The sequence below is a fragment of the Sander vitreus genome, chromosome 13 (assembly GCF_031162955.1).
Source record: "Sander vitreus isolate 19-12246 chromosome 13, sanVit1, whole genome shotgun sequence".
Lineage (NCBI taxonomy): Eukaryota > Metazoa > Chordata > Actinopteri > Perciformes > Percidae > Sander > Sander vitreus.
Genome location: NC_135867.1, coordinates 27,925,363 through 27,949,906, shown reverse-complemented (window position 1 = coordinate 27,949,906; position 24,544 = coordinate 27,925,363). Strand labels below are relative to the sequence as shown.

Below are 24,544 nucleotides of genomic sequence, written 5' to 3'. Positions count from 1 at the left end.
TATCTGCTCATATTCAGCCAAATGCTTCAGAACTCATTGGACGCGCTTCACAGTGCAGATGGAGAATGACCCGAAAGCTATTACTGCGAAAGCAACCAAAGAGTTTTTTAAGGGAAAGAAGTGGAATGTTATGCAATGGCCAAGTCAATCACCTGACCTGAATCCGATTGAGCATGCATTTCACTTGCTGAAACAAAACTGAAGGGAAAATGCCCCAAGAACAAGCAGGAACTGAAGACAGTTGCCGTAGAGGCCTGGCAGAGCATCACCAGGGATGAAACCCAGCGTCTGGTGATGTCTATGCGTTCCAGACTTCAGGCTGGAATTGAATGCAAAGGATTTGCAACCAAGTATTAAAAAGTGAAAGTTTGATTTATGATTGTTAATCTGTCCCATTACTTTTGGTCCCTTAAAAAGTGGGAGGCACATATACAAACTGTTGTAATTCCTACACCGTTCACCTGATTTGGATGTAAATACCCTCAAATTAAAGCTGAAAGTCTGCAGTTAAAGCACATCTTGTTCGTTTCATTTCAACTCCATTGTGGTGATGTATAGAGCCAAAAAGATTAGAATTGTGTCGATGTCCCAATATTTATGGACCTGACTGTATATATATATATATATATATATATATATATGGTAGTTACTGTTAAATGAATGAGGAACTGCTGGTTAGTTAATGATTAGTTACTGAATGACAGACTCAAGCACTAATGATTAGTTACTGATAAACAGACTGTGTGTGTGTTACTCTATTTGAATCATTAGGAAATCAGTTACTCTGTTCATGGGATTCATAGTAATAAAATGAATAGATGTGATACAGGATGATTCTCATAATATATTTTAATAATGATATTCACAAAACATTTACATTGACAAACAAGGTATATTCTGTAGTAGTTGAAGGCTTAAAAGCCCTCAACTACCGCTCAACAGCGCACGAAACCCAGGGTGGCAGGATTAAAGCATGCCCTGCAGCAGCATACAATTGCTTTTAAGCCTTCAACAATGTCAGTGCTACAGAATATACCTTGTTTGTCAATGTAAATGTTTTGTGAATATCATTATTAAAATATATTATGAGAATCATCCTGTATCATGTCTATTCTTTTTATTACTATAAATCCCATGAACATATTTCCTAATGACTCATTAATACAGTAACACACACACCGTCTGTTTATCAGTAACTAATCATTAGTGCATCAGTCCGTCATTCAGTAACTAATCATTAACTAACCAGTAGTTCCTCATTCGTTACTCATTCATTTAACAGTAACTACCAGTCTGTTTAACAGTAACTAATCATTAACTAACCAGTAGTTCCTCATTCGTGACTCATTCATTTAACAGTAACTACCAGTCTGTTTAACAGTAACTAATCATTAACTAACCAGTAGTTCCTCATTCGTGACTCATTCATTTAACAGTAACTACCAGTCTGTTTACCAGTAACTAACCATTAGTGCTTGAATCACAGTCAATCAGTAACTACTCATTAACTAACCAATCGTTCCTCCTTCATTCCTCATTTGTTAATCATTAACTGCCTACTTTTTTTGTGTGTCCTATTGTAAAGTGTTACCAAATACAGAATACTGCAGATGCATTTTTATAGATGCTTTATTCACAACAACATAAGGCACTTAAACAGTAATGTCTGAGAACAATGCTCACCCAGGTAGGATATTTATGAATTTTACTTTTGTGAACTTCTAAGTGAACACAAGAAATGTCTTTAGATTTTTTATTTTTTTATTTGATGGGTCACAAAGAACGATTGCTGCATATGCCACCATTAATCATATCTTATTTATCGATGTTAAAGATGGACCAGGTCAGCACTTCATTTGAAGGGCCACAAACATGATGAAGTAATGAAAAAGTTATGTTTCGTTAATCATGATTACAACACTAGGTAAAATCACAAAAACAAAAAACAAGTCATTCATTGTTTGGAGACTCCAGAAAATAATCTAATTCCCTTTCCAAGGACTGTACAGGATCATTTACCTTCAGCGTTGCTGAATGAATGTTCCAGTCAGACTGACTCTGTCTTCACTAAATAAAGGGCTGTACATGTATTATATTTTTTACATTTCTTGTTCTTTCCATTTGCTCTCACAGGATCCCATGAAAACAGGCTGTGGAGATTGTGAACGACTCCACAGAGGCTGTTATGAAATGACTCTTTGGCGAAGTCAGCCATCATGAGTTTTAAGTGTTTGCTCCACAGGGAACAAACACGTGCGCATTTTCCTCAAGCACTCAGGCTGGCGTGCCTTTATTTTTGCCTTTCATCATTGTTCTCTTGTTCTCTTATATTATTTTCCTGGAGAGTACATCAAGCTTCCCCAGCCTCTTATGGATAATGGTGGGCAACTTAAACACTATTGACTGAGGGACTAACACAGCCCAGAGACTGCTCCCTGAGGATCGAGGGTTTGTCCTTTGTGAAATTTCAAATGATAGCTGGCATTTTCGGAGATAGCTGCTGTCATCTTGGTTGCTGTACAAAAGCACAGCAACATACGTGTCTGTGTTTTTGTGAGCAACTGCCATATGAGACACTCTGTTGTTATCTTAAGTTTTTTTTCCAAGTTATATTTAGTTGGAGTTGAGTATTCCCTTGATAACAATGTCCTTCCTCTGTAGTGTGTGGAGGGCTGCACAATTAATCGAATATTAATCTGGATCACAATTTTGGCTTCCCACAATTATATGAACAGGATATGATGTGATATTGCTGTTTAAAATTAATTATTTGCTTATAGATACTACTTCTGCTGCGTATCAAATCAATCAGGGATTCCGGCAGTGTATTGCAAACCCAGTGGCCCAGCAACTTTAAGGATATCAGCATTATTATGTCAATACACTGCCTAACTTTAAGAAAACCAAAGTTGTATGAAGATCTATGTTCATGGTCTTTGTGCTACTAACCTAACATTTGTATTTAAGGTTGTATGAGCAATTTGTTTTACATTTAAGACGTACATCCTTTGGCTGACATTTGAGTGTGTTAAATTGTAGTTGCCAGTTTAGTGACAAGGCCTTTCTTAGAGTTTTGTTCAAATTATTTTATATAAGTCTTATTTTGATGCAAAGGTTGGTTAATGCACAATGTGAAAGTAAAAGAAGATTTCATTTTGGGTAAAAAGTTTTGGTCCCATTTAAGTTTTATTTTGCATCTAGGAGATGCACTGAATTCAGTTGAAGAATAATCTTTTGATGATGCAACGATTTGTAAATTAGCAGGAATGCAGAACAACATGGATGTGAAAGCAGAGCTCTGTTTATTTACATGTGAAAGAGCACCACAAAACAACCCGTTCTCACTCCGAACTCGTAAAATAAGGATGTTTGGACAGTGGCTGTCAGCGTCTGATGTGACAAAAAAGGCGTCTTTCAGCGTGTTAGTGTATCGCACCGGGGAGAGCAGCAGTTAGATAGATAGGATTTAGAGAGTAGTATGTAAGGGCCAGTTTCAGCGTAAGGGGGTTAGTTGGGGTGGTGGATTATTCAAACACAGGGCTTTCACCCAGGAGAGTGGGGCTCACGTCCCGCTTGTCACGCTTGCTATAGTCATTTTTTTCTTTCCTCCCGCGTGTCACAGAACCGTAAGCCCACCCACGACCTTTTCCTAAACCCAAACGTCCCGTAGTTCCCGCGTGTAACGGAACCGTAAGCCCACCCACGACCTTTCCTTAACATAACTGCGTCAAAAGGGACGGCAATAGTCCCGACCAAGCGTGTTTACTTAAAGCGCAAAAGGGACGGCGCTAAAGGGACTGCGCTAAAGGGACTGCGTGTCAATCACTGCTCATGCACATGCATTCATTCTCATTCTCATTCATAGGGGGGAGGGACTGAGAAGTTGTCGATGTTCAAATTTTTTGGCTAAGTCCTGGATCTTCCCAATCCTACCTACAGCACCTTTAACAGTATATGTGAGATGATTGTCTTTAGATATGAGGTGGTGTCAGACTTTAGTCTTTTTAAAGTCTGTCCAAAGTCTTCTAGTGTATGGTTGGCATAAATTGACAATTTTCTTGTTGAGGTGATTGCTGTTGAAGGGCATGGAATAGAGGACAGTGTGTGGGGGGGTTGAGCATATGACCTCATTTGAATATCAAAGCCTGCACTAGATTAAGGATTGGATATGTTCTTACCTACAGGGAGAGTGTGAATAGAAATGTTTTACCCACATTCCATACAGTCGTTTTATGTTACATTTTCGGGGCTGCACTTTCCAAAAAAAAGTAAAACAAAGCACTGGTGACCTAGTGTAAAACTGAAACTAAACGTATCAGGAATCTGAAACTCTAGATATAAAATGAATACTTGAAAAGTAAAAGCCAGCATAGGATGGAGAAAAAAAACATACTTTTTCTTCTCCCGGTGATAACCAGTGTTAGCAGGCAATGCCGGAGTATTATTCTTTTGGGAAGGCAACATCACTGTGAATAGTGTGCCATTCATCTCTGCTGTATAACACTGTGAATGACACTCATCAGGAGACCAATCACAAGTTGACAACATCTGTCTGTGCTGCTGTGGTTCTGTCAATCCAAACAACTTTTCAAACCATTGGCCTTCAGGTGTCGTAGGCTTTTTGTCTCACAATTTACCTGTCAGGACTCAAAATCCAAAAAAAAAAAAAAGCCAGCTCTGTAGGAAGAAAAAAAACATACTTGTTTTTAACTTGAAAACATTAATAAAGTGAAAATTTTGTGACTCTCACTATTCGCAAAGCAGGTAGGAGGCTTGGACCCAAACACAGATGTCAGATGAGGAGGCACAAATTCAATGATTGATTTCAGAAGGTGTAGAGGCTTTTGTCCCAAAGGCAGGCAGGTAATAGCAGGCAAGCAACAGGAAAACAGGCAAGCATTCAAATAAATGATGACGAACCGACAAAGGAACAAAAGAAAAGGACCGGTGTATGTAGTGATTGACTAATGGGGAGTAGGGAACAGATGACTGCAGAGCTAATGAGGGACAAGGGAAACTAATCAGGGCGGAAACCATCAAAACTGGCAGGAAAACACACAAAGGCAAGAAAATGAAGTGATCTAAACATGGTAACAGGAAGCACTCAACATGAGTAAATAAATGAATCACACAAAGGAAAAAAAATACTTAAGTTAGGAGAAGGGTAGATTATAACAGTGACTGTTCAGGTCTGTGTCTGCGGAGTCCGGTCGGGTGCGAGTCCAACAATTCTCCGTTCTGCACGGGTCCATGTCCCAGCTTTCAAATAATAGACAGGTCCGGTTTGGTTCTGTGTAGTACATTTCCAGATCTTTTTTGGGTTCTGGCACAAATTTGTGGACCCGTGAAAACGTTTACACAACATTGCACCGCTCCGTGAGGCAATACTTAAAAACTGTTGCTTTAAATGTCAGCATGCTAACATACTCACTCAATACTGCGATACTGCAGTATTTGGTATCGATCCAATACCAAGTAAATACAGAGCCAGTATCATTAAGGCAGGTGCATCATCAAATTGCTAAATCTGAATGAATTATTATGTGTGTTTTTGTGATTTTACAATTGGATTATTAATTACTTAAAACCCAGGAAAGAATTTTCATATGCTTGAATACATCTGTCGTGTAACCACTGTATCGTACAGCCTTTTTACAAATGATACAGCTTGCCGTTGTTTCATTTTCGACGTGAAAATATAGCCATGCGGCGCTCCTCTTCCTCTCTGCCGTTCTTCTGTTCCGTCTCTGTCCTGCTTGTGTGTGTGATGCTGCTGGCCGTTGTCGGGGCCTGGCTGCTTGCTTGCTTGCCTGGTGCCGCTGAGTGACATGACGGTACAACATCAAATCACAAGACGGGGGAGGAGGAGCAAAAGTGTGCCTGCTCTGTGCTATGACAGGAGCGGCATTTGAAAGCAGCGGCACTGACACAGACAGACAGCCAGGTCGCCTTTATGATGAAACTGCAGCAGTGCATACTGGAGAGAAACTGAAACTAAAGTATCAATCTCATTACAATAGTATTGATCAATAGCAATACCAACGTTGGTATCGATATTATCGATATTTGGATCGATCCGCCCACCACTACTCACAATGACACTGCTAAAATGTTTGTGTTTTTCAGGTATAATGTTTACTGTGTTAACCCTCTTATTTTAGCTTGTTAGCAAAGTAGAGCTGAGGCTGATGGGAATGTCAAGAGTTTTGCAGGTAGTTTAGTGTAGACAACTTGACATTTTGACCTGATAATGGCGCTATTTCAAATGTTTTGGGATCATATTAATAGAATTCATCTTGTGGGGGACATGGATGGATGAAGGAAATGTCATGGCAATCCATCCAATAACTTTCAGTCTGGACCAAAGGCTGCTAGACCAACCGGTCGCTCCTGAGAGCCACGGCTGCTAGCACGGATACAAAACATCATTATGGTAGCATTAAGTTTCTCTACATAGATATACATTTGCTCTAACAAATTAGTAACACACAAGCATACTTTCTAAGCTACATTATTGAAAGAAGAGCATGATGAAAAAAATCACTAATGCTGTGTTTCAAATTGCACACTTCTGTACCTGCGCTTTCTATATGGTGCGTTCACGCTGATAGAGTATGGCTAAATGCAGTGCACTACAATTGATCTGATGCTGCACTCAAAACGTTGAGTGTGGAACGCTGGACACTACTCGCACTCATGGCCGCCATCTTTGCTACGGAGCGAAAGCTACGGGACCACCAACATATTTTCAAACTTGTGAATGTGGCAGCCGGGGAAGCTGCAGCAGTTGAAACGGAGAACACAGAAACATACAAAGATAATTCATACATGTGTTTTTTTTTAAATAAGTATCACTATTCTGTATTCAGGTAGTGAATATATAATGTTGTATAACGTATAATATATGTTGGCAGGTGACAACAGGTGGCGGTAATGCTCAGTTGCAATTTAACATTCAAAAGAAGAAGAAGCAAAAATATGGCGCAATGCATGTCCATGCAGAGACTGAAATATACGTTGAGAGGCAAATTGGGGGTGTATGATAAAATCTGGAAGACATTTGACTGGTTTGTTAAAGAAAAAGTCATGGGGAGGGGGGATGAAAATTCTATTTGAATGAGAAAGGTATGTTGAGTTTTGAAGAGCTAGGTTTGAGGTCCCCAGGACATGCTTCTTCTTGTATCTGCGCTTAAGATCAGCCCTAAAATGTTATGGAGTGCCATGGGGGAACAGTCTTGAAGCGCACCCAGTCATTAAATGATTTGTTGATTTTCCTGTGAGAGGATTAGCGTCCAAGATCTATGCCAAACTGATACAAGCATCCATAGGAGAACTCCCAATAGCAAGGAAATGGGAGCGAGAACTAAGCCCTGAGGGGAACGCAATTAATTGGGAGACAGTTTGGGACATTTTCCACTGTTCCAAGAACCCAAATCACCAGCAGATCCACTTCAACATATGCCATAGGACATGCTGGACTCCTCAGAAGAGATACGTCTCTAAAGGCATTCCTACTCCCAATTGCACGTTCTGCCAGCCTGAACAAAGTGGAACTTTCCTGCACATGGTCTGGGAGTGTGAACAGGTGCATGAGTTTTGGACATCAATAATATCTGATGTGATAGGATGTTGACTTCCTACTGACCCAATTGTTTTGTTACTTAATGATGACTCTAAATTACATCTGCTCGAGAGACAGAGGAAAGTTTGGCTAGCTGGATCAACTGCAACCAAGAAAATGATAGCTCAGCGCTGGCTCCCCCCCCACTCGCTTTGTATAAAACAGTGGTTGGAGTATTTCCTAGACATAGTTATGCTTGAGCTCTCTACAGCAAGGATTAACAAGGCCAAGTCCTCGACTATAGACCTATGGAAAAACACAGCAGCACAAACATCAGTCCTAATGACCTCAGCATCACAAGAAGTAGAGGAGAGTGACTAGACAAGGTGTGATTTATTTTTTTTGCTTATTTGTTTGTTTTGTTTTCCAGAGGGTTTTTGTTCTTGTTCATTTGTATGTTCTGTATGTTCAAAAATATAAAAATAATAAAAAATTGATCTAAAAAATTCTATTTAAATGAAAACATTGTTAAAAAAAGAAAAGAAAAAAAGAGAAGATAAAAGAAGAAGAAGAAGAAGAAGAAGAAGAAGAAGAGTCATTTCCAGTCAGAGCATAATGGCATAACATGACCCTGTCAAAATGTATGCTCTACACATGAGTACATAGGGTACACAGTGTACTACATGCAAGTGTACTCACGCAAGTATCTGAATTGTGACAAACCATATGACATATTATATGGGTTTCACATCCCAGTTTGTTGTTTCTTTTGTGATAATATGTAGAGACAACAGATAGCGCTCAGTCACAGCACTTCTAAAAGACAGCACAAAATACAGCCATCTTTCAAAGTTAATTTCAAAAGGAAAGGCACAGACTGACATCTGAGAGAGTGTACATCCACAGCCTGTCCACTTTAATGAGCCTTAATGGGTCGAACGAATCCATATTGCATTGTCCCCTAAATAAACTGTTTTTCCCCTAACCATATATCTTCTAATCCTTTTAGTGGCCAGCAGCCAGAGATTCAGTGGACACTGCTGAATAATTGATGTAGTCCCCACTGAGTTGAAATGGACTGAGTCTTGCAGTGCACAAAATAAAGGTGAGACTTAAATTGACATCAAGTGAACAAGCATAGAGGCTACACATTTATGGGCTGCTAGTCACAGCACAACTCTTACTCCTGTCACCATAGGTATTGGAGGATTGATTGGCTTATACTGTAGAGGCTTCAGAGTCTCCCTTCATTCAACAGTGCAATGGAAACAAGATTCATATTAAACAGTGACAAGGAATCTGACACTAACTCAGTTTAGATTGTGTTAACAAACTTCAGGCTCAAATTAGGCAGTGCAACTTTATTATTTCCGTATTTCCATAATTCTTCCATGTTCGCCGGAGCCAATTTTCTCATGTCACTTGTCATTTCCATAGTGACAGGTAAGGCATCTTTCTGCATCATCAACTGCTCCAGCACATTTGCTCATGTTCCTGACACCGTATGAGGGTGAACATTTTAAATGATATGCCATTGAAAAACAACTATCAAATGGGAAGGCAGTCACATAGCACATTTTCTGGAAATGCGGTTTAACTCAGGGAGAAGACGGCTCTCTTTAGTGCTGTACTAACAGACCCAAACACTATCCTCTGAGGGAACAGTCCATTATCGCTGGTGACAAACATGAAAAGCAAACGGTGAGGAGCAAGTCAGGAAAATGCCACTGTGCAGGAAAAAAAAAAGTACGATTCTGACTGCCAGAGAGAATTTTCTTGTGCTGCCCAAACATCTCCCCACACAGTCTCTCTTTTCATTAGTGCAACTCAGACAAATGTCAGAGAAGATAACCCATTATTTTCCCTGTTGACAATAACACATACACACATACATAAACATCATGCCTCTATATTACTTTGATTACTTTCTATTGATTCACTGCTCTTGCTGCTGTGCATCAGCTCAGGGTTGGTAGTGATGAGTGACTTTCTTTCTACTATTGGTGCAATTTCAAACTACATGATCACCTATTGACACATTTTCTATTTTCATCTTGTAAAACAAAAGAAAAAAAAACATTGACAGTGTCTGTAACAAAATATGTAGTATTAGTGTGTCTTCTTTTATTTGTACAATGCCTATCCACCAGTTTCTCTTCTTCTTATTATTTTGTGAACAAAATCTGAGCTTGCACTGAAAGCTGTGTTGGCACTAAACAAGAAGATTGCATTAAAAGGGCATTACGCAATGCAACTTTTATCAGCCTTCATTGGCGACACATTGGTTGCTTGTAGTAGCTTGTATCGGAGAGAGATATAGCAATATTAGAGGGGGTATTATTAGCTTTTAAGTGCTAAACAAGTACCAAATTCTATGTGTAGTAAAAGCATTAAATTGAACTCAGACCCCAGAGGGGTGTTACTAAGTATACAGTCAGTGTTAATGGCACCATCTGGCTTGATGGGTCTGTGTCATTAAAGTTGTCCCTTTTGAATGTGATTACAATTCATACTTCAACCAAAAAGGTTGTGTGCAAATCATGATATTCAGAGTAAATATTGGGTGGAACCAATAAGGGAAGGGTTGGAAATGTTGTGGATGGCGGTGGTGGAGAGACACTGGGCTGCGAGAACCCAATTCTGCTGGCTCTAGAAAATGGGGGAATAAGAGAGGAACAGCTGGGCTGTAAGCATTCATGTCATGTTGGAGGCTGAACATCTGATCCTATAGAGAAAGCAGCACATGACTCACAGTGCCTAATGCTCAGTGGGAAGCGTGGAGCCGACACAATTAGAACACAGAACACACATGCATGCACACACATACAGGAGCACAGAGCGGCTTGCTTGGCTCTCCTTCAGGCTGGGAGGTGCCTCCAGCCAAATCATGGTTGATTGTTGGGTCCTGTCAGGCCACAGGTTGTGCAGTTCCAAACCCTCCAATCCACCAAGTTGAAAAGAAAACAAGGCCTTAGTCAATAGATTAAAGCCAGGCATTTTTCATCATGAATCCTCTCGTGGTTATGTTAACACAAATTCATATGCCGCTGGAGGTGAATGGCTGTTCTGCACGTAGGCGAATATTGATGTGAAGCATGTGTTGGAGGTGTGTGTGGGAGGAGTGGTTCAGTCACCTTTACACTGAGGTAATGCTGTTGCTGTGTTGCGTGACACATTTGTTTTGTGAAATTTCTGAAATTACCTTTGACAGGTTGAAAAGAAAATGATGAAAACTTTCTTAAATATCCACATTACATAGTTACTAGGGGTTGGGGGGGGGGGGGGGAATCGATATTTTCTGTGGCAATACTGTATCGATACACAGACGCCAAGTATCGATCTATTATTATATATGTGTTGCTCAGTTTGTCTGCTTGACAATCCCATTTTGCAGCATTAAATTGAAGTGAGATGAACATGGATCGTCTTAGATGTTGACAGAAGTTTCCTTTTGGGGACATCATTTGGGAAAAAAGTTGCAGTTGGGAAAAAGGTAATATTAGAGGGTAAGGGAAGGACAAAATATGCATTTTTTCATTTTATTTCAAATTACATAATTTAAAGCAATAATACTACATTTACTCAGAACGCTGACATCCATTATGACACTGAAAATGGTGCTGTGGCAAATATAGGGATGGCTCCTCCCCTGACACATGTGATCACACTCCAAATATTTGATAAAACTTGAGAACCCTGCAATATTTATGGCAGAATATTGCCATATGTTTAAAATTGCAATAATATCCTATCGTGACATAAGAATCGCTATGATAGTAGCTAGTGATTTGATATATAACATAGCAATGCACAAAATAACATTTGGTTAGAATCAGAAAATAAATCTTAACATCTGATTCCGTACCTTCCCCGCCAACTACCAAATCCAAGCTGCACTGGAATTTATAGTTACAAAAAGACTGTTTTCCTCTTTCATGTACAGTATGTAACTGCACATAGGAATCCAAATCAGAACATGAGAACTTCTGGATTACCAAATACCAAATACATTTTACATAACACATTACAGACAGCTTTAATAAACAAAATAGAAATAAAAAACCTTGTTTCTTACCTCTTGGCGAATGGTGCTTCCATATGATGTTGGCCTCAGGTCGACCGACTGCCAGACACATAAGATTGACGTTGCTGCCCTCATTCACTGCGATGTCCTTCGATATGTTAGTGATCCTGGCGGGTACTGAGGGGAGAAAGAAAATCAGGATTGATGGTTTGAGCTTAATTAATGACACGTGAGCAAAGGGCTCGCTATTCCACGTGATCAGAACAGTGATGAGGTTAAAAATAACCCCGGGTTGGGGACTCAATTAGCATGAAATTCGCTGACAAATCTGACAATTCTCTGGCTCACTGTGCTGTTATACATGATTGATTTTCTTCATCATGTGTCTTTGCCACACTGCTCATTAGACAAGCATCAGACTGATTTGGAGTAATACCTGATTTCATCTCTCTGACTGGACCAGATTGATCTGTGTGTTTGTGTGTGTGTTTGTGTGTGTCGGGTTTCTTGATTAGGTGTACGCTGTGAGATTGTAGCATCAAATCAAAGGTCAGACGTTATCCTTTTTCACTGTAATTTAACTCAGTAATGGTGACTTTAAGTAAAAGACCATTATTGCAACAGACAAGACATGCTTTCGTTGAGGAAAATCCACATAGCATCCTCTGCAGTGTAGTTTAGCTTTAAAAAATCATGAATAAAAAGAAAATTATTTTGAATCTTTGGGGCTTAGAAATAGAAGTAGTGTTACAGTAGAACCAACCAGCAATGAGCATAATAAGTGAATGTACATGAATAGGAAATTAAGGTAACTAGACTACAACACTGGCCATATAACTTCTTTTTTTAAAGGTGAACTATTATGCTTTTCCATATTTTCTGTCATATCTATAATGTTATAATGTCGGATTTTCATGTTAAACGTGGCCAAAGCTTCAAATAATGAGGTAAACATATTTCAGAGAGCTAAAACATTCAGATTTCCAACTGTTGTGAACGCTATGTTTTCAACAGTTTGTTCTACTCTCGGCTCGGGGTAAATTAACCATAGACAGTTAAAGAAATGGACAATCAGATCTCTGGACGGACACCAGTGAAGGATATTAGAAGCACTTTTCCAGTGATGGCTGCGTCAGAATACCATCACTTCATCACATCAAGTATGAACCTGAAAATGCTATATAATAGATCACCTTCAAACATATTCTGTGCATAAGTAAAGGTACTGGTCTCCACTTCTTAATGCACTAAATGAATGAGCACTACTCTGACAAGTGTTGAAAAATAAAACATGCTCAATGTTATATTTGTAATGCTGGTTGGGGTATTTTATTCCTGCATGGTATTAAGTAAATCAATGGGACTTATTTCAGAGCAGTTGTCATATTCCCTTCAGGACTAATAAGCTAATGTTATCTTGCTGTCAATTGATCACATAACTCTCTAATTATAATTATAATGTTAAAGTTTTAGCTTCAATTATGATTAAGACAGCTTATTACTTCATTAAAATAGTTTAAAACATAATGATATGATAGTCATGTATTCCAAGTAATACATCCAATATAATTATTAATGATATTCTTCCACATTTTGAATATCAATAAAAAAGTCATGAATGATGTGTGGTCTGTGCCAGGGGATCGGGGCTGGAGTGATATGATACCATGCATCCCATTGACCTTTACATTTACCCATTCAATTAGCATGCATGGCTAAAGCCAGCTCAATTGGTTCATTTGTGCGTGCAGCCTGGTTCTCTAAATGCCACCCAAAAACTTGACATGGAACCTATAGTTTATAACATATTTATAACCAGTATCACATAATTCACTATATGATTCAGGTAAACAAATGAAGGACTATTCCGTGTTTTACACACCATGTTCTCTATTTGCAACCCATCATAACTATATATTTTTTTTTAGCTCAAATTAAAAGGGCTATACCCTTTAGGTAATTACTTGTATCTGATTCTCCATTTCTCCTCAGACATTAAAACCTTCAGGATGCACCCATTCACAAACAGAACTAATGACAAAATAAATTGTATTTTGAAAGGAGTATTACATGCAACACTCATTCCATAAAATGACAAAGATCAGTGCTCAGTTCAGCCATTATTATGAACTGCTTTAAATGCTGGCTAGCTATTTTGCCTTCATCCCATCCTTTGAATCTGCTTGATATACACAGATACATGGTTTTAGAAATATCATCTAATGTACAGTATATCTATATAACATCTATGATACTGGGTTGCATCTACATACTCATATGCTCACTGTAGATATACACAGTACACACAAATTTACAACATTTATAAAGCAAGCTGTAATTTAAAAAGGTTAGGCTTTGTTGTCTCACTTTTTCCAAAGTGTCAGCATCTTTTTTTACATGAAAAGTCAATAAGAAGTTTCCAGGAAGTGGACATAAAATATTCACTTTGGAAAAGTGCAATGCACGGCTTCTTTCTTTTGAAGTGGTGAAAGTTGATAAAAGTGTAACAGTTTGGCAAATTGCACATGATGTGGCACACAGCTTATTGTTGGCGAGATGGTACACAGCCGTCTGGCCAACACATCCTCATACCTAAATGAAATTATAGCTCGATATCCAAAGACTCCCAAAATGACACATACAATTGTTCTATTTACTACAGCAGATTAATCATTTGACTGTATTCATGTGTTCTATTTACACATAGTAAACATTGTGAGACAGAACTAGTTGAGTTTAGGCAACACAAATACGTAGTTTTAGTAAAACCTTTTTGGCCTAAAATGAGTCACGTAAAATGATTACATGTCATTTAGCTGACACTTTTATCCAACGCAACTTACAATTGCTATATATGTCAGAGGATGCATACCTCTGGAGCAACTAGGGGTTAAGTGTCTTACTCAGGGACACATTGGTTGATGTATCACAGTGGGACTCAAACCCAGGTCTTGCACACCAAAGGCATGTGTCATATCCACTGCACCACCATCACCAAGGACATAACATCAAGGACATCATTGCGTCACCAACTAATGTCTGTAAAACTCATCAATCAACTCAGTTGATTTCAAAATGACAGATAACTTTTGGTTTCACATGGGACACAAACCCCGGCGTCCTGAGTGAAAGTCCTGTGTTTGTTTGACCCATCCACACTAGAGTGGGGATCGGGCCGCATTTTTCTGTCTGAGCCCGGCCCGTGTCCAACAGGCATTAAGATACTTATGTTTTCTCATAGTAATGACACATGTACGTTTGTTTGTGTGGAAAGCTTTTATTAAGCAACTGTAGGAAGGCATTCGGAAATGTCAACAGATGAGGCATCATCACACACGGGGCAACAAGCGCACATTAATAAGCTGTTTAATTTAAAATGTTCAATGCCTTATCATGTTGAAGTGACCGAGCCCGACCCGAACCCAAACATCATTTCTAAATATCTGTCCGAACCCAGCCCGGCCCCCCCGACAGGCTCGGTTCGGGTATCCATCCTCTAATCCACACCAACAAGCCTTCTGCAGAATTAGGCACTTATATTTTGACGCCTCGCTTCCTTGTTTGCTCTTGCGATGATTACTTCCAGTTGCTGCCTAAACATAGTTATCAGACTTTATGAGCTGCTTGCATAATCAACCAATAGTTTTCTGCCCCTATTATTTTCTCTGTGCTGTGTGGAAACTAAATACACAGAAACCCAAGTCAATGCAAGTGTCTTTTTTGTGTATGTCACCTAAAAATGTGTCTGATGTTGTAGGGCACATTATCTCACCTGCATTTTTAATATCAGTTACGACTGGAAGAGTTTAAAGGTTAATATAATACAGATATTCAGAGGATAGAAGAAAACCATGGCAGGCTCTTTTGATCATTAAGCTTAAGAAAAATGGAAAATGAAGCGTGGTGGATACCAAAATAGCATTATGAATCCATCCTAAAAGGAAATACGCTTCTGGTCCAAGTCCATTTGAAATGTGTCATTTTCTCTCTGTCTCTTTCATGATCAACAACGTCAAATCAATATGTAAAAAATGGCTGTTTTTAACTTGTTCCTGAAAACTGCAACACCTTAACCAAAGATATATCTTAAACATCAATCCTTAGTAATTATAAGGCAATTTATCTTAATGTTATTTCTTTGAAGAAATTGTGGTCTGGTATATAATAGTTGTTGTTTCTTGAACAAGAACATCAATTGTTCTCTGAACAAATTCCTGTCTGGAGACATTCTGTTGAACCATAGTCTCTGTACATGCAAACTAAAAACATATCAGACCACCGAAAGCTCCTACAATGTATCTAATGCAACCAACTGGAACAGGAGAGCAGCTGATGTCTGTGGTTATATGCTTAATGGAAGTAGCTAGTGTAAAGTTAGGTGCTAACAGCTGTCATGTAGGCGGGGGATTTCAACAGCGATATTATATCACCGATTATTTTGTCCATATGCTGTTGTATATCAGCCTTTGTCCTCCAGCTACACAAACAACTTCTAAATTGGAGGTGTCTGGGTCCTCACTTGGCTGTAAGTTTATACAAAAAATAGGAATTACAGGCTGTTGGATCTCTGCCGACAGTAGAGAGAGGCGGTGAGATATCCAGACACAGATGCCCCTAAGAGCAAACCACAGTCCCTTAACAGCCAAAATGTCACCTAATGTGAATTTCAAACTATATTGAATACTGTAAAAGGTGGTGTGTATTATGTGCAAAGTAGAACCAGCTTCTAACATGTTCCATGAACCAAGGCCATAGCTATAAAGCGTTCCAATAGATTTTCTGCAAAACCTGGTGGCAAAATGCGACGAAGAGGCTTCCACAATCGTCTTCCGTTTATAGCAATTAGACTAACACCACAGAGCTGATGTGGTAATGATTCATTGAGGGCAAAATGCCACATGTGGCGCCTTTAAGAGGCTCTAAATAGGGAAAGCAGAAGGACGCAGCAGGCATCACTTTCTCAGACCCATTGACCTCCGGTAGAGATGAATGAACAAGCATCTGTGTGCAGAGTAGGTGACGGGTCCTCCAGCTTGATAATGCCAGTGGCCAGGTGATTAAAATCACAGCTCCCCAGCCACTGGGGTTGGTGGTGGATGTGACTGGGGGCCACGACCCGTCACTCTTCATGTCGGTACAGCCAAGGTGTTTCCGCTAGCAGTTAATTAGAAAATGGAATCAGGAGGCTTCCCAAAGAGGAAAAGTATGCTTTCTCTGTGTGTTTATTAAACATCACGGCTTGACTGATGTGATTGTATTTCTTGTAATACAAAATGTCTAATGTCAACCGTCATTGTGCTGGTAAAATATGGTTCATTCACAGAGAGATGAGTAGATACAGGGCAGAAATGTGAGGAATGTGTCGTTATCAGCAGGGCACAAGAACGCAATGGTATAGTAAGCATTGTTACGATACTGCACACTGTTGTCTGTTAGAATAGCATTTATACATTCATGGCAATTCCCCAGTCAGACCATGCAATGGTGACATACTGTATGTGGGGCATCTTTAAGCTCCAACTTTTCCTCATGAAAATTAGAAAGAAATTCAAGAGATTGTGTTTGAAGGGTCAGAACAATTCAAGTTTTCAGTTTTCAAAGTAGGCTAAGCAACAACATAGCCCCCCACTACCCACAGCCACTTGTGAAAGAGGTATTCAATTCAATTCAATTTTATTTATAGTGTCAAATCACAACAGGAGTTTTCTCAGGACACTTTACAGACAATTTCCCCCCAAGAGCAAGCATTTGGTGTGACAGTGGCGAGGAAAACAGGCAGCAACACTGACTCTTAGTGGGCGGCCATCTGCCGCTGCCGGTTGGGACACAGATCCTTTATTTAAGCTAAGATAGCAATAACACAAGTTCTGCCTCCAAAGTTAGGAAGTAGTGTTATACATTTATATATTTGAGTACAGCGAACTTTAAGAAACCAGTTGGATAAGAAGCTGGGTACACTTAAAGGGATGGACATGGACAGCAACAAATACCTGAGATGTTCACAAGTCATTTTTTGGAAGTTCAAGTCAAGTCTCAAGTCTTTTGCCACAAGTCCAAGTCAAGTCTCAAGTTTTTGGCCATCTGATCTGTCTCTATTGTATCGGGCCTATTGTATTGTATTGTTAAATCTTATGAATTCAAAGCATGTCCTGTAGCTCCATCCAGACAGTCCAGTATCAACATCAGTTGTAGGATAACTTTATGGGGTCTACTGAACACATCCCTCTAGACCTCGGACCTGGTGAAATATTAACATAAGTCTGTCACGTCATATGGATACAACTATAAAGATACAATGTGCCTGTTCCCAGCATTAGCACAACACTTTGCGATGGTTAGCCTGTGGTGATATATGCTAAATGTAATGTCTCTTTCACTCAAAAAAATTTCTAATGTCGATGTGGAAATCTTAATAGCCTACAAATCATCCACCGGATCAATTACGCATCACATGAGTTTGCCCCCCCGACACAGCGTTTGTTCCTGGGGAGATGGATATGTGCGTCCCGCCTCCTGTGCGCCATGGATGTCTGAGCCTCAGCAACTACTAACTATAAGATACAATGTGCCTGTTCCCAGCATTAGCACAACACTTTGCGATGGTTAGCTTGTTACCTGTGACGATATATGCTAAATGTAACGTCTCTTTCACATTAGCGTGTGAGTGACTGACCTATCTGGGTGCATTTTGAGATGCCTGATGAAGTCCTACGTTGTTGATCCGGCATCATTTATCTTGGTGCCACACACCTTGCATGTAGCTGTTCTCTTACTGCCACTGTTTACCAAGTTATTGAAAGCAAAACTAACGACAAAAGGCACAACTCCGAGAGGATTTGGGTCGCCATCGGCAATGCATTTTTTGATATGTGAGTGCGCACAGATAAGGCATAGCGCATGCGTTGCACATTATGGCAAAGGGCAGGGGACATACAGCTCGTCATACGTTTCCCCAACGTATATGCGCCAATAAAGGAAAATAGAAATACATGAATACATTTAGATTTAAAAACCAATAATTGCATGAAAACAGGTTGTTGACGAGTCTCGAAGCTCGAGTCCGAGTCAAGTCTGAAGTTAGCTGTTTGTGCGATTTAAGTGCGACTCAAGTCTGAGTCTCAGACTCTAGTCCCCATCTCTGACAAATACTCATGTAGGCTGTGGTGTTTAAACGATGCTCAAATGTTACTCAAGGGACCAAAAGTGTGCCAAGAAAATATCACCCACACAATCAACAAGGCATTTTTTCCCAGATAACTGCTGCTTAATGGGTATTGTTTTTCTTTTCAGACCATTCTCTAGAGATGATTGTGCATGAAAATTCCAGCAATTCAGCATTTCTGAAATACTCAAACCAAAAACCATGCCACATTCAAGATCACTTAAATCACCTCTCTTCCCCATTCTGATGCTTGGTTTCAGCAGATCGTCATGACCATATCTACCATGTCTAAATGCATTGAGTTGCTGCCACGTGATTGGCTGATTTCAATTTTGCATTAATAAATGATTGATTGATTGATCAACTGAACAAACTACTCTCTGCAGACCCTTGCAGTCCTGTTCGTTGTTGTTTCTGTACCAGGCAGTGATGTTCCCGGACGCTTTCAATGAAGCAGGAGTAGAAATTCCGATGTATTTGAGGGGATGCCTGGAACCTCCTCAGGTGTCTGAGGACAAACAGTCTCTGTCTTGCTTTTTTCACCACTGAGTCAGTATGCAGTGCCCTGGTCAGACCCTCAGGGATGTGGACTCTAGGATTGGGCATTGAGAACCGGTTCTAACTTGGCATCGTTTCAAAAATTACAATTACAATGGAATCGTTTCTTTATTGGAATCGTCGTAAAACTGGAAATCACCATTGAATCAAAATAACATTTTCCTCTTATCTGAGGAATAAGCATGTGACCCATTTTAACTCCATCGAAAGGAAAAATCGGAATTGGAATCAGAATTGTTAAAATCAAGGGATGCCCAACTCTAGTGGACACCAAGTTACTTGAAGCTGTCCACCCTCTCCATCGCACCTAATATCAAGGGGGGCGCCCTTGTAGCTTACCTGGTAGAGCGAGCGCCTCAACGCAGAGGCACAGGGTTTGAATCCAAATTGTGGCACTTTCCTGCAAGTCTTTCCCCACTCTCTCCCCTTTCATCAATTAAAGGCAGAAACGCCCAAAAAATCATCTTTTAAAAAAAAAAAAAAAAGGGTTCCTGTTATATTGTTGAAGTTTTGGAAGCTTGCAATAAGGTAATATAGAAGACCGACTACTCGTTTTATTTCTTGACATTCCCATTGTTCCCATTGCCACCATGGTAGTGTACTCAGTGCATTCACAAAGCAACACATTCTCAAACACAACACATTTCTTATTCATTCAATACATCCATGTAAACAGCCACAATAGGCTGCGGTTTTAGTGATTTTCAGTTCAACTCAGATCAGTTTAACAGTATTCAGCAGAACAATATGCACTCTGAAGCACAGCATCATTGTGATCATAGCTTTTTATTTAAAGTGGCCATATTCTGCTCATTTTCAGGTTCATAATTGTATTTTGAGGTTGTACCAGAATAGGTTTACATGGTTTAATTTTCAAAAAACACCATATATTTGCTGTACTGCACATTGCTGCAGCTCCTCTTTTCACCCTGTGTGTTCAGGTCTCTGTTTTAGCTACAGAGTGAGGCATCACACTTCTATCTCATCTTTGTTGGGAGGCGCGCATGCGCAGTAGCTAGGTAAGGATCACATCATCTAGCTCAAAATCCAACCAAAATCATGGTTACAGCTGTCGCCGTGGTCCTGCTTCACTCCCTGCTATGCCCTGCTACACCCTGCTACGCTCTGCAGCGTCCTGCTGTGTCCTGCTGCAGCCTGCTGCGTCCTGCTACGTCCTGCTATGCTCTGCCGTGCCATGCAAAATCCTGTAACGCCCTGCAGTGCCCTGATATGCCATGAATTACTACGACTACTATTTCTAGTCACTGTTACATTATCTTTACTGTGATTGTTATTGCCACTGTTCATCTCACACCCAATCGGCAACGTCAGACACCGCCTACCAAGAGCCAGGGTCTTTCCCAGGTTTCTTCCTAAAAGAAGTTTTTCTCATCACCGAGGTTTCTTCCTAAAAGGGAGTTTTTCTCACCACTGTCGCACTAAATCCTTGCTCATGGGGGAATTACTGGAATTGTTGGGTCTTTGTAAATTACACTCCAAATCCCAGAAAAAGTGATTTTTTTCATAATATGGGCATTTTAAAACAGAAAATGCCACATGAAAAAACTATGTGATTTTAGATATGATTAAAAAGCATGTGATGAAATGAAGAAAAGAAGCCTGGCTCAGGATTGTATTAGGGTGAGCCTGAACTTTTGACATCTCCCAACATCAAAGCCTCTGCTCCTGTGCCAACATTCACCAAATCTATAATAGATGCTAACTCTTCTTTCATAACAAATTACTATGCGACTGAAACATCAAAGGAATAACTGTCACTGACTTTTTTTTTCAACAGACATCGGTGACAGATATCTCCGTAACATTCAGTGTTCTTGTCACTGGTTATTGTTAATTCAGAGGCACACCCAACTCCAAGAGAAGGAACAAGAAAGGGATCCAAAGATTCCAGCTTGGGAAGTGTGTGTGTGTGTGTGTGTGTGTGTGTGTGTGTGTGTGTGTGTGTGTGTGGGGGGGGTGGGGCTGCTCATGCTTTGGTGAGGTGGAAAGTAAAACTAGGTTAGTTTTCCCACTGGCTGGTAGAAGGCACAAGTGGTGACACCTGCCTTCAAACTTCCAAGCTTTCTCTGTTCAAAGGCAGCTTTTCATTTGGGACCCATTGCATCTTATGTTCCAGGATCTGGTCCAAAGTAATGACAGCAGCACTGAAGTGAATCCAAATGGAAAAGTGTGATGCAGTGCATCAATATATTACCTTGTGATCACCATGAGAAAAAGCACCATGCACATGCTGGCTGAGATAGCTGGGTCTTTTATGCCTTGTATTTACAAGTCCAGACTTCAAGCCATGTGATCATTTTATTGATGAGCTGGCCTCTCGTACCTTTTTTCAGTATTTCCTGGTGTATGCACTTCCAACCTGTGAGCATATATTTCTCAGGTCTATGTAGTTATTTTCTCTTGTACAACTAGATGATATGAAAGCCATAGATTTCACTTTTCAGATGCCGAGTATAAGAGCTGACAACATCGCAGTAGGAGAGTTCTTCATCATAGCCTTTCTCCTCCTTCCTCCCCATACACTATTCATGCTAACCCAGCTCACTCACTTAAATAGCTGGAAGCCTTTGAAAATGTTTCTTTAGCCCGTCTTTGTATGTGCCAGCTGAATTAGTTTGCTAAAAACAGCCTTCAGAAGAGAAGAAGTTGATCATGGAAATCTACCATTTTGTGGAGGGGAAGAATCACGACCATTTCAAATAAAAATAGTAATAATAAAAAAGTTTATTTAATATATCACCTTTTACAGAACAGAGTCACAAAGTGCTTCACAAGAGTAACATTGTTAAAAAAAAATTAAGACCAAAATCAAAAGAACAAGCAATAAAAAAAAGAAAAGAATTATATAATGGAAAAAATAAGTAAAGTAAAATGTAAAAACAAAAGTAGAAACATCAGCTGCTTATTAAAAGCACAGACAGACAAACAGGGACCACAGAGAGTATGACAATTAGAAGCGTGTTCCACAGTGTCGGAGCCACTACTTCAAAGGCCCCTTTTGTTTTTAGCCGAGCGTGAGGGACAACCATTCATCCCTGGTCAGAAGACCTGAGTGACCTACTGATAATAAAAGGATGGAGGTAATCAGAGGTGTACACAGGTGCCTGACCAAGGCTCTACTGTATATGTCAGAACAAAAATCTTAAAATGGTTCCTGAACTATGTAAAGAGGATAGGATGGGAGTGATTGGAGTCGTCCTGCTGGACTTTGTGCAGCGTTCTGGACCAGTTGTAGACGGTCCAGAGTTGACTTGTTGACGCAGGTGAAGGTGAAGGGAATCACAGTAGTCTAGCCGGGCTGATATAAAAGTGTGAATGATCATCTCAAGCTCAGATTGTGATACAACAGACCAGAGTTTGGCAGTATTTCTGAATTGGAGGAAACATGTACGTGTCAACGATTTGATATGTTGATCAAAATACATAGCATGATCAAACATAGCATTGGGCCTCATTCACCAATATCTTCCTAAGTTTTCTCTTAAATATGTTCTAAAGAAAGTCCCTAAGAAAAGTCTACGTCGGATTCATGACGTATTGTTAAACAGCTGAATTGTTCGCACCTGTGTTCTTAGGATTGATGAATCCCACGTCTTCTTAACTGAAAGTGCGTGCCAGTTGTTCTTAATTAGCATAAGAAAATGCCCCGCAAATTCCCATATAAGGACATGACACTTCCTGTGCACCTCCTGGGAAGCGGGAGACCGTCTTCAACAGATGGTTGTCGGAGTCGCAGATGACTTGTACATTGCAATGGTGGAGGAAGTACTGAATCTCAGTACTTAAGTAAAAGTACAAATAACCAGAGACATCTTTACTTTAGTAAAAGTAGAAGATGTCCACTACCACAAACAAGGCCTGACTTGGAGAAGTTCCTATCCTAACCAGCATAAAACGGAAATATGTTGTTAGAATCTGAATGCGGTTGGTTTTATTCATGGATGAATTTTAAGACGGTTTTATTTTCTTTAACCATGCAAGTAAGCAAATAAAGTGTGAAGCAGCGAAAATGGGGAGGAGATGTGAAGAGGTCCAGCCAAATAAATAAGATATGAACGTGTCTTACGCTGCCTGGCGGAAGATTAAAGGACGCTGTGGAGATAAATAGATGGCAACTTAGATTTAATTTAACATTTTCATTTTTACTTTTACCGGAGGCTGTATTACCTAGGCTGTATTATTTAGGAAAAATCCTATCTTCCTATTAGAGAAGCAACTCCTGAACTCATGGCTGTGTCCTATCCTATCTCAGTCCGCCTATCTTATCTTAACTTAAGAAATCCTAACTAGAACTGTAAATGTAATTCTTCCATCAGCACTCGTTCTGCCATGCCTGTATCTTTGTTCAGAATGTACCGGAAGGCTGATCTGCATCCTCACTCTTAGTGAAAAAACAAAGTGCATTTGTTATCTGTACGATCACTGACAGAGCCCCATGCCTGCTTGTAGGCCTTTCCAGAGCCGGACGTAGCACGTCGATCAAAGTCAAAATGAATCATCTTGTCAGTCGATATATAACCACAAATACATGGTCGGGGAAATTAAAAGCATCATCATAAAGTTTGAGTAGCCTTTCAGTCATTATATTTCGGTGATCATGTTGTTCCATGTAGACCTAACAACAGTGCTGCTGCCCTTTTTTGGCAGTTATTATATGTTATTTTTTGATTCAGGACAGGGTCTATGCCATCCTAATTTAGGATTCCTCACTCGGGAAATCTCTACGTTAGGATGGTTCTGTAAGATAACGTACGACCTATTTTTCCTAAATGCAGTTGGAAACAGGTTTCTGTAATACATAGATTAAATGTCATCCTAAAGTGAGATAAAATAGGATTCCAGAAGTTTTCAGAAGTTTTTGTTATGAGGCCCCAGGTGATCGAACATGTCAAAGTGTTTCAGCATAATATAAGAAATTGATTTCCTTATGTTGTTTGAGAAACTGCCAGCTTAGATGTCACATGATCTGATTAACAAGCACAAAAGGTAAAACATCAGTTTGACAGAAAATGTACTGCAGTGTCTTCTTCGGTGCATTGAAAGAAATGGAATATTCCCATATGATGCGTTTGTCTATCTGAAATCGAATGGCATACTTTAAAATGCTATCCATAAACTAATAATCACTTGAAACTGGTGACTGGTAAATGTACTATGAGGTTGATTTTACAGAGAAGAGTGCATCATATGAATCTCACGCAGCATGGCTTATATTCAC

General features: G+C 39.7%; 1 protein-coding gene across 1 annotated transcript in view; it reads right to left on the bottom strand.

Annotated features, from left to right (window-relative positions):
* Window positions 1–24,544, bottom strand: part of opcml (opioid binding protein/cell adhesion molecule-like) — a 206,163-nt gene that overhangs the window by 57,953 nt on the left and 123,666 nt on the right. The window contains exon 3 of the mRNA XM_078266315.1: window positions 11,637–11,762. Within this exon, the coding sequence (XP_078122441.1) occupies window positions 11,637–11,762 (126 nt within the window). The remainder of the gene's footprint in view (window positions 1–11,636; window positions 11,763–24,544) is intronic.